At 34.4% G+C, this 17,924-nt stretch overlaps 2 protein-coding genes across 3 annotated transcripts; one reads left to right on the top strand and one right to left on the bottom strand.

The window, feature by feature from the left end:
• Positions 1–462: 462 nt before the first annotated feature.
• LOC136205195 (uncharacterized) lies at positions 463–1,328 on the top strand. The gene has a single exon (XM_065995698.1). It carries the CDS (start codon positions 599–601, stop codon positions 1,196–1,198), a length of 600 nt encoding a protein of 199 aa, XP_065851770.1. The 5' UTR covers positions 463–598; the 3' UTR covers positions 1,199–1,328.
• Positions 1,329–2,831: 1,503 nt separating this feature from the next.
• LOC136205403 (5'-3' exoribonuclease 4) lies at positions 2,832–16,535 on the bottom strand. Of its 2 annotated transcripts, XM_065995975.1 has the most exons (23): positions 16,210–16,534; positions 15,234–15,336; positions 15,086–15,162; positions 14,804–14,995; positions 14,522–14,641; positions 14,346–14,408; positions 13,801–13,932; positions 13,560–13,724; positions 13,270–13,347; positions 12,904–12,990; positions 11,837–11,917; positions 9,861–9,956; positions 8,930–9,000; positions 8,503–8,631; positions 8,336–8,412; positions 8,210–8,250; positions 8,046–8,120; positions 5,864–6,015; positions 5,656–5,760; positions 5,504–5,579; positions 4,450–4,532; positions 3,541–4,055; positions 2,832–3,466 (listed from the first exon to the last, which is right to left on the bottom strand). In XM_065995975.1, the coding sequence occupies exons 1-23, from the start codon at positions 16,414–16,416 to the stop codon at positions 3,444–3,446; spliced, it is 2,748 nt and encodes a 915-aa protein (XP_065852047.1). In that variant the 5' UTR covers positions 16,417–16,534; the 3' UTR covers positions 2,832–3,443. The 2 variants fall into 2 exon arrangements, with proteins under 2 accessions (XP_065852047.1, XP_065852046.1); XM_065995974.1 differs by having other exon boundaries at positions 2,832–4,055; positions 16,210–16,535.
• Positions 16,536–17,924: the final 1,389 nt, after the last annotated feature.

Genomic DNA, 17,924 nt, shown 5'->3' with positions numbered 1-17,924 from the left:
TATTCGGGACACCCCGTTCTCATTAGTATATGGGATGGAAGTCGGCGGTAATCGGGACGGAGAGAAGACTAGCTATAAAACTCCGGAAGGCGCCTCTAAGGGACCTTGTAGCCAATAGGTCTCGCTGCAAATACAACCTATATAAAACTATAAAACTTTATTCTTAATACAACAAAACTAATAACTTAATTCTTAAAATATCAAATAAATAACTACAAAATCCATTCAGATTTTTTAATTTTTTTTTTTAACTGCTTCACTTTCATTTTTGAACCCAAAAAAAAACCACTTTCATTAATTGTAAAAAAATTACCAAACATGATTTAACATGTAAATTCCTCTTTACTAAATGCAAATTTGACCCAAAGGAAAATTGGATTTGGTAATTGTTGGGCTTGAAAAAGCCCAATAGTAGAAGCCCATATCATTCTAAGGCACTCCCCCACCTTATCCACCTCTCTTCCAGAACGAGCATATGCCTCTCCCTCCATCAATGGATCCTCTTCATTTCTCCTCCACCCAGAAATCCCTCCATTGACACAACTCTCAAACCAAAGTTCAAAAAAACGCCATTAAATACTAAATTCAAACTCCATTAATGGCTTGTGCAGCAGCAGCAACAGCAACAAGACCAACCTTCTCCTTCCACCTTCCTCAACTCTCCCACCATCTAAACCCCAGAATCCCTAATTCCTTCAAATCACCATTCATTTCCCTCCATAAAATCCCCAAATCCCATTTCATCCTCCACTCAATCGATGTCTCCAAAGAAGACAAATCACCCAATTCCAACCAACCCGAACCCGATTACCCTCCGATATTCCCCGAATCACCCCCTGAGGAAACAGAATCGCAAATTGAAAAACGGAAATTAGAGGAGAAATTCGCAGTACTCAATACTGGAATCTACGAGTGCAGATCTTGTGGGTACAAATACGATGAATCTGTGGGTGACCCGTCGTACCCGATTCCACCCGGATTGCAATTTGATAAATTGCCGGAAGATTGGAGGTGTCCTACTTGTGGGGCTTCTCAGAATTTCTTTGTGAGTAAGAGTGTGGAGATTGCTGGGTTTGCGGCGAATCAGCAATTCGGATTAGGAGGGAATTCGTTAACTTCTGGGCAAAAGACATTGTTGATATATGGAAGCTTGTTGTTATTCTTTGCTTTGTTCTTGTCTGGCTATTTTTTGCAATAGTGGATTGAGTATACAAGTGTAAGTGTTAAGGGGGTTTGTGTTTATGTGTTGTTTGTGTAGTTTTAAACAGAGCATTCAAATGGATTAATGGAATTATTATACCATAAATACCTTTTTTTTTTCCTGTTAATCATACTCTTACCTATTCCTGTAAACCCTCCTGTGCCAATTGAAACCTATTCCTTCTGTGCTCTGCAGCATTTGCACAGCTTCGTTTTATTTTGGGATGTTAGTTGTAGATATCGTGGATTTAACCCTCCACCTACAAAACAGCATGAGCACGATCAAGATCCACGTTTATTTTGATTTAATGTTCGTTAACAGATTTAAATTACACGTAAATTTAACGTTTATTACAATCTAATGTTTGGAATGGAAAGATTAATTGGATTTGTATTTTTTATTTATTAATCAATACTCCATTCATTTCCTTATGTCACTATCAGGGAATAAGCATTAGAATATTAAAAAACACGTATCAATATAAAAAAATTAATATTTGGATCAAAAAACGAAACTAAAAGTTCTTGGAATCTTAGAACGACTTACATTTGGAAAAAAATTAATTTGCTAGAATGGCCTATAAAAAAGAATGGATGGAGTAAATTGTTATATAAATTCAATTAAAACATTTATTATACTGTCTAAAAATAATAATATAAAACTATTTAATATAGAATAACACGTATTTGTAACATAGATTTTTAAAAACGTGCAAACATCAACATTTTAACAACGATATAATTGAAACAACTCAAAAGTTAATTATAATAAACTAAAAAATAAATTCACAATAAATCATCACTTAGATGACACCTAGACAACGTCGAGGAAGCCTAGGCGAAATCCATATGGCTAAAAATCACCTAGATGCCAACAAAACACCCCCGAGAGACTATTGAGAGAAAATCAAAACAGATTCTCAAATTCGAACACTTAGGCAGTCAATGCGACCTTATTTTTCAACATTGCTAACAGTAGATGAATGAGTTTACATGTAATTACAAATTACACAGATTTGATTAGATAGTCAAATGCTAAAAGGTGGAGAGTAGTTAAAAGCACGATTTTTGGTTAATGCAGTTTGAAATTACACCATAAACATTAAAATTAAAATTAAAAATTAAAATTGCATTATACACTATCACTTTTAACCTTTGAATTTTTATTATTTTATGCATGAGATATTGATCAATTCTTTTATCACTTTGAATCCTTGAACTCACTGATTCTTTTTCTAATAAGAATCTAATCACTTATTTCCATCGTTATTATTTTCTCTAATTAGTTGACGGGACATCAGTTAATATCGAAAAAATAATCTAATTAGTTGTTTTTATGAAATTTTATATTCTAACATGTCAAAAGTAACTATTGTCAACAATCCAAAATATTGTTCACTCGCATATGGAACATGGAAAACAATCCCTGCGTGTACCACTAAACTAAACTTCTTAACGATAAAATAATAAATCAGGAACTCATGTATAGGTCATGTTCTTAACCATAAAAGTTTGAAGGATTTAATGTGGTAAAATAATTAATTAAAGTACAAAATCCATGGGCACTCAACAAGGCATAATTACCTGTATGCACATCATAGTCAACTTGTAAAGCTGAAACAAAGGTCATGTTCTGTAATTGAGTGAAAAACAGAGACCACTTTCACAAAGTTTCTCATATCAAAAGAAACTATAGAAAAATCCTTCAAGTCCCATTAAACTACCTTCACATATGGGAAGATTAAGTATTCATATTTGTGATAACCTTAGTATACCCTGCTTACAGCATTCATATTATATAACTGAGAAAACAACAACACTGACATCAAGTATAACACCCTTTAGAAGGGAAAAGCGGATAGCGAGACAGACCTGACGAGTATTATACACCTTCAACCTACAACGCAGCTTATAAACAAGAAAACATTAAAAGACGACGCCCGTGGAGTCCTCGTATGACCTTCTATACCATTCTCCTTCCAAATGAAAAGATCTGCACAGCTGGACCAGCGCGCCTATTTTCATGCCAAACTAAAAAATATGACAATCACAGGCGCTGGTTAGTACAACAGGCATTGCAAAGTATAAGCGTTCCCAAACCTTGCTCTCAACTGGAAGGATCTTGTCTGATCTCTGGTGGAATCATCTCCCGTTTTAACTCGAATCCAGAAAAAAATCACTTCTGTTTTGGATCTGATGTGTCTGCACCAAAATGATTTGATGATTCCTGAGCTCCTCGAGTCTTAATCTGATAAACCTGCTTCACCTGTTTGTCATTAACACTCTTTAGTTCTGTTTCTTGTCTAAAGTACATATCAGTATCCCCAACTGGTGCTTTACCTATCCACTTGGTAGGTGGCGATGGAAGCGGACCCATATTCTGCTCAAACTGTTGGCGCAAGTTTGAGCCGTTTCCTGTATTCAGCATCGGCTGTGATATAATAGGGGTTCTGCTTCTGACATTTTCTTCTACCGTCAAAGTAGACATACCTGTCTTCAAATCATGATATTGTACTCTGTCATGAGTCCTGGGGTTGTGTCGATTGTCTTGCATGCCATTTGACAAGAAAGGAAATCGAGGATTATTCATTGGGCCGGGTTGGTTATGATAGCCTGGTTGATTATGATAATATCCGTAGTTATAGTTCCGCACATCACCATAACCCCTTTGATAAGGGGAGGGTCCAGCTGGCCTAGGTCTGTTGATCATAGGATTGCCAGGGTAATTTCGATATGCTGGTTGCTCAAAATATTTAGAAGATGAACCATTGGGTCTGATATTAAGTGAGTTCTTGACAAGACGGTGAGCTGCCTCACCCAACGAAGGACCACCCATAGCTCCAGGTACTTGTGGCCTGTGTAATGAATGAGCTTAAAGATGTTACATTAATGTTTAGTATTAAATATTAAAACGTCGCATAAGATACAAATGGAATCCTCAATAAGGAAAAGATAAAATCATGTGAGAATGAAATCAATCTTATTGTCTTCTCCCTCTTCAATGCACAAATATTACTACCAAATTTAATATTGTAAGCCAGATAAGGAAGTGCCAGGTCCGACAGCTCCCCCCATCCCCATTACCCATTACTCAAATTCTAAATAGCATTTTCTTTAGTGAAATTTAAAATTTTGTCATATAATACAATTAGGCAAATATAATCTATAGAACATGGAGAATCCCTGTGGAGATGGGGATAGAGGTATTCAGATGTGAAGTTCGTAGAATTTATGGAAGCACGTTCTTACCTTTCTCTTCCTTGCTGGCGCCGACCACTATTGTCTTCATGCCATAGAGTGGGCAATGGTTTAACATCAAAAGTTTTTACGATCTGCAATACAAAGAGGCAAAAAAAAAAAAAAAAAAAAGAACCTGTCATATGAAGTCAAAGAATAATTTTTATGCTAAGAAAGCACATGATGAAATCAATATATTACACTAACGAGCTGAGTCCAAGCTTCCTCAGGTTCGGCTCGAAAGCTCGCGCGCAGATTCGATTATTTTTAAATACTATATATATATTTCATTGGTTATTATTAGTTTTCTTCACAATTCACAACTCAAATAAGATTTAACCCATAAAAAACAACATAAAAAAACTTAGCTAGACAATTAGGTTGTGATAAGCAACAAAACACATTACAAACTTTAATATATATTTCAACGTTTGAAATTTTTCTCCAAGTTTGTGTTTTCTCCGACCACTACCATATACTATTCTGGAATGTCTGACAATAACATTTTGTTTTTCCTTTATAAATATTTTAAACATATATGGAGTATGTTAGGCTTTTTTGTTTTCTACACTACTTATTTTATGCATGTACGATGAATTTGGTTAGAAGCAAGATAAGTCAAAGCTCGTCAAAACTCGGTTCGAAATATTAATGAGCCAATACTCGTTTACACCCCAATGTCCAACATGCAAATTGCAAGTACAGCTTCCAATAACTTGGGCCGTATGCCAGAACAAATATTTAAATTAGACTCGTCATGTCAAGTTCCTTGCCAGCGCCACAATTAAATGCCAACGACACACCCAATCTATTGTGAACATATCTTTAAGCCACGGTATACCATTTTATCATTTTACAATCATTTAGGGATGAACACATGAAATTCCCTTATTTACTGCTTCATCAATTTTATGGTTCATGGGGTGCAGTAAATTGTATATAGTTTGTCATATGTAGGTAGAACCATTAGTCAAACAATCAGTAAGAACCTTTCTAGTTCTAGCTTGACTTCTCCGCTCAAAAATAACAAACAATCACCAGTTCTATGGACATCAAGCTCACATACCTTTTCAGGCATTATAACACCCTTTGGAGGTTCAGGTATGTGTCTATGGCTTTTAGGAGTAAGGTATCCGGTATTTCTGCAAAAGAAAGCGGTGAGTATGACATAAAGAATCTAATGAATTCCTAAAGCTACAATGGAAAAAGAGAACTTACAAAACTTGGTTATTATTTATGTTTGGCAATCCAGTGATAGGTGAATTGACTATACTTCTCCACACATTCCTCTCGCATAACCAAAGAAATCCATTCATCCCACCACTGTAACAGTCAGCAACTGATGAGATTATAGATCCAGCAAAAATAGCACGAACCTGAGTAGAACCATTTAACTCTTCTTAGTTACAATTAGGAATCCACCAACCTAACATTTGGATCTATAGGCCAGGGCAATCTTTGATATCGAGGTAATGCACACGAATACTGATAGTACGAGAATATTTGTCCACCCATAGGATGAGCAGGATGAACATACAGTATATCGAGCATCACACTATTTCTGATCTGCTCTTCCTCCTGCACATCATCATCAAAATGAAATTCAGCATCATCAAAAATAAATAAATAAATAAAAGCACACATCATTGGTTTGTTTGTTGGGGGAAAAGGGTATTCACAGATGCAAATCATGGGAAAACTGGTATACTGGTTCCTAGCATGTAGATTTTGCATTCTTGATTACACCCTAGTACATGTCAACAGCAATAATTCAGAAAGAGGCTTGCCATCTTGTCACATAATACAAAGTTTGCAAGTCAGAACTCATGACACTTATTTTAAATATCGGAATATTCCTTCATCCATTAAAATAGGGTGTTATGACTATGAAATCTAAGGTATTCTCATCCTAATTCTACCAAAAAAGTGTTTTTAACTGCATGCCTAAAATTCATTACAGACCAAAATCCAGTTAGGCATGCTATGGATCCTCGTCAATTTCCTCCATTCAGCTCCACCTGGATCTAGGTTTTAGCTCAACTAACTTGACCTCAACCAAATCTAGTTGGTGAATTGTTGACTACTCTCTGGCCCCTTCCCTCTAACAGCCTTACTGTGGAAAAACATGAAAAGCTAGAGAGAACAGACAAAAAAATTTGGAAATCTATATACAATATAAAACAGTAACGATGGAGCTGAGGTGTCACTTCCTCCTTTTTTACTGATAAAAAACATAATATAATATATAATATTTTAATTATATTATTATATTTATCTATAAAAAGATTATTTTATCCGTACTATATCTAAGAGTTCTACAGAATTTAAATTAATTCCTAAAATCTCTCTAATTCTCTGCATATCTCTATATCTAAAAGTTCTACAGAATCTAAATTAATCCCTAAAATCTCTCTAATTCTCTGCATATCTATATATAATCTATATATAATATAAAATAGTAACGATGGAGCTGAGGTGTCACTTCCTCATTTTTTACTGATAAAATATATAATATATTAATTTTAATTATATTATTATATTTATCTATAAAAAGATTATTTTATCCGTACTATATCTAAGAGTTCTACAGAATTTAAATTAATCCCTAAAATCTCTCTAATTCTCTGCATATCTATATATATAATATAAAACAGTAACGGTGGAGTTGGGGTGTCACTTCCTCCTTTTTTACTGATAAAAAATATAATATAATATATAATATATTAATTTTAATTATATTATTATATTTATCTATAAAAAGATTATTTAAATTAAATGTGAAAATAAAATAATAATATTTAATTGATATAGCACCTTTATATCATTAATTGTAATTATTAGATTATATTTTTGTTAATATTTATATATTAAGATGAATCCGTGCATCGCACGGGTCAAAAACTAGTTTATGAATGTAGAAACTATACTGGTACAAGAAGCAATTCTTAGTATGGTTGGCATGAGAAATCATGGATTACTCACCATACAACTCATTTTCCTAAAAGAATCCATAACAATTGAACACAAAAACAAAAACAGAAAAAAAAAACCTACAGAATCTGGGATAAAATCAATAAAAGTCAAACTAAGATGCTGGTATGGTGAAGAAACTTACACAAAATTAACCAAATAATGGACAAGAAAAATAAATAGAGCATCCTGAGAAAAAGAACAGCTAATAGCTGTCCCATTTCCTCAAGGCAGATTTAGCTCTACTCTTGGTGCTAGATTCAAGATAAATTCTAGAGTAGATCTGGTTGCCAGAAGATATATGTTAAAACTATTTTTACCCACAAATATGACAGATTAGTTTTTAACTAGAATCTAAAAATCAACAGAACTTGTTCTACATATTTTCTCTTAGGCTTTTCTTTACCACAAACGCTGGCCCTTAGACATCATTGTTTATGTTCAGCAAACCAAATTTCAAGAAGTAAAGTCACGTTTCATATTAAAGCTTCCACTTGAATGGTGTTATTAGAAGGGAATGAGAATATCATAGGTTAAAAATAATGCTGCAGCAGAAAAACTGTTCACTGAAATTGCTAATATATCCTTAAAAAATCAAATAAAACAAATACATAATTAATAGCATAACGGATTCAGACCGTTAATGTGCTCTCAAGTTTCCTTGTTTGTGCAAGCAATTTCCTTTGATCAATGAATGGTAATTTGGCAACTCCCTGGCTTCCAACAAACAAATGTCAGACAACTGGTTAGTTGATCACAAAGAAGAACGAAATTCGTAACAGCAACAGCTAAAGAAGAATACCTGCCAGGAGAAGCGTTTCCCATTCATGTCAATCTCAAAATCTGCCAAATAAAGATAGCTAAGATATCCAACAAAAGGTAATCAAACTTCCAACAAAATAATAGATCATATATAAAAAGACTTTACCAGCAGGGTAAAATTTAGATATTGGTGAAGATGGATTTGTCATCAATTTCCTGTATTCTTCTGGCAAAGCATTAGAACTGCAACATGCCCCATAGCCAGTCAGTGCATAAACAAAATGGATTTAGGCAAGGAAAAAAGAACAACATTAGAAGGATACGGGAAAGGACCTTGCAGCAGGTAGAGTTCCCATTAGCTGATCGAAAGGTTTAAATGGTTCTCCCAAAAAGAAAGTTATTTCCAATTCGGTAAGATCCTTGAGATCAGAAGCAAATGGGGCGTAATGGTATGGGTAAAACCTGAAAGGAATAAAAAAAAAACTTCAAGAAGTAGTAGTAGACATCTATTTGAGGACATTATACACCACACTTATGTTTCAAACAAAATTTGATAAATTGGGCATATTACACCATGAACCTCTCAACTTGTTGCTCAATGTAAAAAGGACCCAAAATCTATGTATGCATTCTTGTATCCTCAACAATGCAATATCTTGGACTTTATTAGCAATTTTATTTAAACAAGACTTTAAGACAATAAATTAAGTATGAGAGAGAAATACAATAGTTTATCAGGAAAAGAGGAAATCAAACTAACCACTGCCAAGAGCAAACGCCTTGGTAATAGTAGCGGCACACCCAACACAAACCTTCAACATAATTCAAAACCTGCACCAAACAATAAGCAACAGTTCCTCATCGCTGCACTATTACTAGAGTTTCATGCCATAAACCAATAGAATAGAAAAGGAAACATCAGAACATTTGAGATCCTCCAGAAATTGAAGAACATATATTCCACCTCATTCTTACTTTTTGAGGGATTCAAAATTGTGATCACATCAACGGAAGGAAATTCACAATTTAGGGGGCCAATCGGATTATTTGGCCAAGTACAAGGGACCCCTGATGTATTAAGCCAGAACTTTATATGAAAAACAACATCTAAGGTCCGGGAAACTAATGAGAAGAGACTACCCAAGTTATATTCTAAGTTGAGAAACCACTTTCCATAAGCAATCTTACTCCCTTAACTACTAAAATCATGACAATTGCAAGCTTCAAAATGAGTCATGCTTCAATAAATGTCCCAATACTTTCTGCATGGAGTGGAAAACAGCTGTATAGAAAGAGACTACAACAAAACAAGCATCATCATAGAAGTAGAGGTAAAACTGGTGGAAAAAGCAAAAGTGGCATTAAATGGTCATTCAGCCCTTAACTAATCTGCATTATTTCTGTTGGAATGATCTGCATCAAATAAAAAAAGACAGAGCAACTATGTTTTACCATCACATATCACTGGACATAAGGGATCCTCCACAATCATATATGACCGTGCTTGATACAATTACTATTAAAACCCCAAAAATAAGCACACATAATCAACCCAAAAATGCAACTATCATTAGAGCTTTGGAACTCAGGTTTCAGCAAAGCACTTTGCAGACAGCTGATAACAAATCCACCAGAAGCTGCAAATAACTGCTAGAGACAACCACTCATGTAGAGCAAGTGCTGTAACTTACCACGTCTTTTCTAATTTTTTCAATTTCATCTGGATCTGATACGCCAAATTTCTCAGCATAGTATCTTTCTTTGTGACCAGGCTTGCCTAATTTAACCTAGAAAAAGTGAACACTATATATCAACACAGTGAAAATGTAAAAGCCAAAAATATCCTCCTAACACAGACTGCGATTCTGATGGGCCAACCTTGTCCTTGGCTTGCCCACCAATCTCAAGATCATATATTAAAACAGGAAAAGAATCCCATAAATTTCTAAAGGCAACATTAAAGTGAGTTCATTCAGATTTATCATTTGGATGGAGATAAAAAAAAATAAAATAATAATAATTCAGTACTTTATGTTTCTTCTTGCCAACAACTCTTATCGTTCAAAAGTTCCAACATTCTTAATACTTAATACTTAAAATTACAGGCTCTGTTTTAGCTTTATCCAAATTTTAAGGGCGAGCCTTGGCGCAACGGTAAAAACGTTGTTGTCGTGTGACCGAAGGTCACGGGTTCGAGTCTTAGGAGCGGCCTCTTGCCAAAAAAATTGGCAAGGGAAGGCTTGCCCCCAGTACACCCTTGTGGTGGGACCCCTCCCCGGACCCTCGCTTAGCGGGGACGCGTAATGCACCGGGCCGCCCTTTATCCCTTTGACTCTTGTACTTCAATTTTGGCACATATGGTCCATGAACTTTAATTATTCATAATTTAGCCATTGACAAACAATTTTTTTTTTTTATAGTTTGTCCGATTTCTCAGTTCGAGGCTGGTCGGGCACCCTTTAGGCGGATCCTCTCCCAATTAAAGCTTTCCGCGTACGCTAGGACTCGAACTCGAGATCTACTTAGGTCCTTAACCACTCAAGTCAACCTTAATTGGTGACAAACAATTTTATTTGCAATGAATACAAGCATAGGTACCTAATTGAAGAAATAGTTTGACCACATGTTGGGGCATATAATAAACTTCTAAATACCAATAGAACCATAGTTGTCAAATCGAGATTCGACTCATGAGTCAGAATCCTCATTTTGTGAATCGTGAATCAAATCAAACTGTAAGATTCGGTTCAAATTCATAATATCATAAAACAATAAATTATTTACCATATTGAGCTTAAAATATAATTAATTATTAGCCTAGAGTGACTTTAGTAGTTTCTATTGTTGAAGTTTTTGATGAACGATGATGAAGATAATTTGGTTCTTATTAACTGTTGTTGCACCACGACGAAGTAAAGACTTTTTCTAAATGGGATGGGACTTGCATACTGAAATTGGAAAATCATGTTAATATGTTTTGATTTATTAATTAAATATAATTATCTTATTTCTTATTGGTTGTTTTCCACTAATTATCTCCTTCCCTAATTAGAGTTGTAGTTTCCTAAATAACAATCTGAAAAATGTGATAATTTAGATTCGCCATAAAGATCCGGCTCGAAATCGACTTGAATCGTAAGATTCTGTGATAATTTAGATTCGGCTCGAAATAGAGCTGAATAGAATCGTACGAATTGAATCGCGGATAGTAAGATTCTAATAACAGTGAATAGAACCCTTTGCCAAGCACCAAATTTTCTATCAAGGGTCACATGTTATGAAAATCTAAAATACAATGGTTAAATTGGCCAAAATTGAAGTACATCGACTAAAGTGACAAATTATACTAAGTACGGCTAAATTTTAACTTTAACCCTTAAAATTCAAAATTACTTTTTAAGCATTAAACTTCAGTTTTACCAAATAACTGTGCAGTATTGAACAACATTGCCCTTTATAGAAGAGCTTTGAAATGCTACTACAAGCTGCACATTTTTAAAAATGTTGCTCTCGTATATCATGTATAGAGAGGTTGCAAGAACACTCTATAACTTTCCACAATAACAATTATGTTCTTTTATTTATTTTCAATATTCACGAGAATAGTTTATTTTAGGAGTCATTTAAGAATGCATCATCTCATACAGAAATTATTAATATCACAAACCTTGTCTACAGCTGGGGCCTGCTTCTCCTCCAAAGGATTTCTTTTGGCTTTGTGTTTCATCTCTTCATTATTCTCATAAGCCTGAAAATTAATAATTAGCATATGGAAAATTTGAAAATTTTGAAAAACCTCAAGAGTTTATTAAAAGATTGAACAAAGAAAGAGTCTGCATGAATGGCTATATGTTGATCGTTGTCACATATACTAATATGTTTCCGCATAGTCACTTTGACTATACATAATGGGCTTACTAAGCAGATCAATGGCATCTGGGTTGCAAAGAGTTGCTAAAATAGTGCCCACGAAATCCAATACGCTATTTAAATGCATTATTGGTCCATTAATTTTTTGTTTTCATTGATAAAGCTTGGAAATAAAACTTTGCAAACATTCCATTGGTAACACGGAATTTCTCAATTCCTGCTAAACCAGAACATTTTACTGGCATCAGTAGGGGGGGAAATCTGACTTTTTCTTTGCCCTGTTATATTAATTGATCAAGAGAGACAGAAGAAATAAATTCCATCCTACAGAAATGCACTGATTCCATTGATCAACGGTAAGTACTGATATAGTTAAAATATTAAAAGCACAACTATTTTTCCAAGTTAAAAAAAAAAAGGGTGGCCCGGTCGCAATACGCGTCCCCGCTGAGCGAGGGTCCGGGGAGGGATCCCACCACAAGGGTGTATTGGGAGCAAGCCTTCCCTTGCCAATTTAATTGGCAAGAGGCCGCTCCTAAGACTCGAACCCGTGACCTCTGGTCACACGACAACAACATTTTACCGTTGCGCCAAGGCTCGCCCTCTTATAGATTACACAACTACAATTATATTTGGGTTTTTACATGTTCACAACCATCTCTAGAGCGAATGTTAAAATTTGACAAAATTATTAAAGCACACCTCTTAGAGCTGCATAATATATATTATATCATAGTCACTAAAATCAACAATAACCAGTAACCACCACCACCAAGCCTTATCCCCAACTAGTCGGGGTCGGCTATATAGATTACTCTTTTCCATTATAATCACTAAAATCAAAACATGAAAAGAAGAAACAACCTGTTGTAAGCGAGTCCTTTTCTGAAAGATTTGGTCTTCATTGACAGCAACAGACTGGATAAAATGTTCTACTCTATCTAAATTGACCTGTACATATAAAATTATGGACATCAAATATAATCATTTGAAGGTAGCAAATGGTTCCAATGTAAAATCATGCTCTTACACCATGAGTAAAGCAAAAATAAATTTAAAAATGAAGAAATATTCTATGAGAAAAAAAACTCATGGCTGCAATTAAAAAATTATACCTACTACTCAATGGAATTAAAAAAAAAAAAAAAAAAAAAAAATTGTTTCTAGGAAAAGTATATGCAGGATGCAGCATATAAGGTTCCAAACACAGCAGTAAAAAAGAAAAATTACCTCACCCGCATCAGTAAGATAACCACCCATTGCAGTGAACTCTTTTCTGTACATGTGCATCAATAAATTTATAGCACCCTGAGGTGGATGAGAAATAAAAAATTAGCATTTATATGAGAAGCAAGAAGTAATACATAAACCATGGAGAGATATTGTTGAATTAAATAGCAATTCTAAGCACAAGAAAGCAATATTATATTTATCATATTTCATAGAATTAACAAAAAAAAAAAAAAAAAAAAATCGAAATTCATTGGAGTAATAATTCCCACAGGCCACAACTATCTTACCTCCCTAATTTCCAATGTTGGCATATGTGGAAGAAAGTCATTGCCAACAAAGAAACAAAGAAAAACAAAATCATCCACTATTCTCTCAAAGTTGATCTCAAATGGAGAGTTCGGAATGTCCAGCTCATATTGCAAATATTCTCGCAAAATCCATATGTGGAGGAACTGTCAAACAGAAATTCTGAAAATATCAGAAAAAAAAGATGCAAAAGGATAAAAACCTTGGTGTTCATTCTCTAACCTGATATTTCTTCTTGTAAATTGGGGTATCATCTACCACATCATCTCCTGGCTTACCGCGGCACTCAGCTGCAAGATGGCCAACTTGACCACAGCTAAAGCACTTCTCTTGTTGTCCAGGAAACGTGACCATCTAAACATTCGGTAAGAGGAAATTTTTTATCAAATGAATAATGAGACAAAAGAACTATGAATATTATTGATCGATGCAGCTTGAAATTCATTATAATATGCGCCAATTAGTAGCAATTTAATCCATGCCATGAAAAATCAGCTCAAGGGGCATGTGGTATAAAGTTTCCACATAGGATGAAGGAGTTAAGAGAACAGAGAAAAGAAAGCTTTAGAAATTACCCATGGAAGGTTTATGAGGTCAAAAAGTAAGGGAAATAACTTGTACACTAAAGCTAATTTCATAGTATAAGAAAAAACTGTAACTAAACAAAATTGTGAAATAGATTGCAAACTGATCCCTTCTTTTTTTGACTATCGAACATAAATTAGTTGGGATCATGGGCAACTTTTTACAGGGGACGAGCCACTAACCTCTCTCAGTATTGAGAAGTGAATTTCATGTGTTGCCAAAGACAGCATAATCAAATCCGCATCCTGATTATGACAAACCAACCTTTAATTCAGGACAATTTAAGCAACATCCAAATTATTAAGAATGATTATAAAAGACCTATATTTTGAAAACATTTATTTAAAAAAATACTTACCAGACCATATAAACAATGCCGTGTGTTTGGATCAAAACCAGGGATGTTACGCTGTAATCTTATGTATGACATGATTTTGTGCTCTCCCTCACCAGGGACATTAGCATCAGAAAGTATAACCTTCAAATAATCACCCAATGCAGCCCCATAAATAAATTTAGAGACACAAAGTGTCCTGAATGCCAGACAAATATGAAAAAGAAAATACAGAGGGATTACTCCACATGCAAGGAATGATCCGGTTGTGGAACAGACAGACATAAAGGATAACACCATACAAACCTTCATGTACCGCCAGCCTGGATTGTGGTTCAATCTCATTTGTATGTAATACTGAAGTGCAATGGATAGCACAGCCATAAATTGTGTGCCAGGAGTGATGACATTTGAGTCAGATGTCTCGGGCTTTTCTTTGGGAGACAAGAGCTGCCCCTCATCTTCAAATTCTTTTCTCAATCTTTCTTCTTCGGCTTCCTATGACGTCAGCAATGAAACAGCAGCAGTGTCAGTTCACCACTTATGCAAAAGGAAGCCATTTATATTTTTTTATAAAAGAAACCTTACAGCTTCAGCAGCATCTTTTGCAGCTCTAAAACGCCGAATCCGTTGTTGATTCATTTTAGCTCTAGGTGCAACACCATCTACAAAATTCTAAGTGAATTCCAGTGTAAATAGAAAAGAGAAATGAAGAAGAATTCATTATGAACTGTACCAATTGCCATAAATAAAAGCTTCCGGGGGCGAACCAATGAAACGATATGGTCAATGTAATCAAATATTGTTTTGAATACATCATCATATGTAGGAGGAGCAGGCTGTAAGAACATAGAGAAAAACAACATCAACTGTGTTCATTGTTATATAATAAAATAAGCTCCAAAAATAATCATGTCAAACTAGTCTTCAAATACATAACCCCCATAGAGAGTGTAAAAGCACTTCTCCATGATGCAATGTTCAAACCAATCTGAAGCTTATTTACAACCATATCTAGAACAAAATCATGAATTCTACATACTCATTAAAAAAAAAAACTAACTCTCTCACAACCACAGCTGAAAGATGCTTGGATGATGGTAAAAGCAATATCATGCTCTCATTCACATTAAATTGAAAGTACAAAAAAGAAAATTACAATTCAAATGAAATGAAATTAGCTTCAGTCCATGAAAACTCTCCTTCATTAACACTAAATGATGGTATGACTTGGTTTGTAAACAAAATAGGCCTATGGTTTTTAGGAAAGTATCAATTTAGGCTCCACTTACAAAATAGCACCAATATAGGCTTAATGTTTAAAAAAGTACCAATTTAATATTACTCCGTTAAGTTATGATTTCTCTTTAATATAAATTGGTACTTTTTTAATACCTTATCCCTAGATCAAATAATAGTCAATCACAAATTTCAAAGCCAATGTGAACAAACCAAACCATGCACTAGTAACGAGTAACAATTCCTAGTAATTTACAACAGTATTCCAGTTCGACTAAAACCAGTCGAGGTTCAGGTAACGTAAAAAAAATGCAGCAACAGTGTACCAATTCAACGACCTAAATTGAGCAGAAACTCTACCACTGCTCCCCTTTTGAGTAATTAAGAACTACAAATTGAAATAAAATTCAACACTCCTAAAAACTGATAGAAATCAACAATCATTAAAAATAGTGTAACTTTTATATGCATACCTTCCCCTCTGGATGGAAACAAGGGTGAATTATACCATTCATATCCAAATACAAATTATCAAACTCCATGCCATTAGGGTTAGGTTTGGAGACGTCAGGAGGTAGGAGGACGCCATTGTTGCCCTCCTTAGGCTCCTCTTCAATGACGTCGACAATTGCTAGGGGATAGCGGTCAGCGAGCCACCTGTAAAACGCTGGGACGCCCATGACTGACCCTGGTTCGATGCAGGCCTGCCTGCTCCGGCGGAGGTAGAGAGAGAAATAGACAGTATTCGAGATCTGCGTGAAGCGGTGTTGGTTCGTTTGACGATTATACCCTCTCGTTGGCTGTTGTTTACATGTTCTTTTATTGCAACAAGTATGTTTTTGGTTTAATGTATATTTACCTCATTAAACTTGATAAAGTTTTGATTATTGGCACTTTCAACTTGTAAAATAATTTATCACATATTTAGAGAGTGTTTGTTAACTCTTTTTATGCTCCTGTTTATCTTTTCATTTCAAAAGAGAGAGTTTTAAGTGTTTGATTACTAACTTCTGTTTGTCTTTTAAATCTAAAAAGTAGCATTAGATGTTTGGTTAGTAACCTTCTATTTGCCTTTTACACCTGAAAAGCAGTCTTTTACAAAAGCAGACAATCTCTGCTTTTTGGAAAAACAGCTTTGTCCAACAGCAAACAGCAAACCGTAACAGCAAGCAGTAAACAGTAGGTAAAACAAACGGGCCCTTATAATTGGCTTTACAAACCTATCACATATCTATAGTCGGTTTTAAAAACCTATCATATATCTATAATTGGCTCATTCGGACCTCCTATACACAAAATCGTTGATTCGTCATCTTTAACAGATCAAGTGGCATATGCGTACTATAGAAGAAAAAAACGACGCATATGAAGAAAAAAACGAATTCGTTCTGTATGCCACTTGATCTGTCAAATATGACAGATCAATAATTTTGTGTGTAGGAGGTCTGAATGAGTCAACTATAAGTGTGCGATAGGTTTTTAAAGTCAACTATAAGTGTGTGATATGTTTTTTTTTTGCTTTTTGTGTGTGATAGGTTTTTAAAGACAACTATAAGTATGTGTGTGTGATGGGTTATTTTAAAAATTTAGGGTGCCAGTAGGCAAAACTTGTCAAGTTTAAAAGTGCAAATATGCATTAAGCCTATGTTTTTCTAAGAAACGGTAACGATCAAGTTTAGAATAAGTGTTTCAGAGGCTTTTTGGATGATTTGACATCTAAGAGCGAAATCGTCCATCATTATATACATTGGCTACCGAAAATCAAAGTCATCACCGACCTTTAATTTTGATTATGTATTAGTTTTACTCTTCATACTTTAATAATATAATTTTATAATTTTGTTCTTACTGCAAATAATATAGTCTTATAATTTTATTCTGACTTTATTAAGAGATTCAGATTTATTTATGAGCGGTTTTTATTGATAAACTATATTAATAGCATTTTTTTCAAAAATTTAGAGAATTTAGCAACGCGCGGGAACAATACTAATATACATACAAGTAGAGACAAAAGGTATTTCTATATTTTGACATATCACATTAGTTGTGATATGTCAAAAATTAAAGAAAAAAATCATAATTCTCTTTATAATAACTTTTTCTCTATTTTTCTATGCCGGAAATTGAAAAGTTTACACATAAACTCTATCAGTTGGAAACTGTAAAGGTTACACTCATTTAATAG

Source organism: Euphorbia lathyris, chromosome 9, assembly GCF_963576675.1.
Source record: "Euphorbia lathyris chromosome 9, ddEupLath1.1, whole genome shotgun sequence".
NCBI classification, from domain to species: domain Eukaryota; kingdom Viridiplantae; phylum Streptophyta; class Magnoliopsida; order Malpighiales; family Euphorbiaceae; genus Euphorbia; species Euphorbia lathyris.
This window is presented reverse-complemented; position numbering and strand designations above follow the sequence as displayed.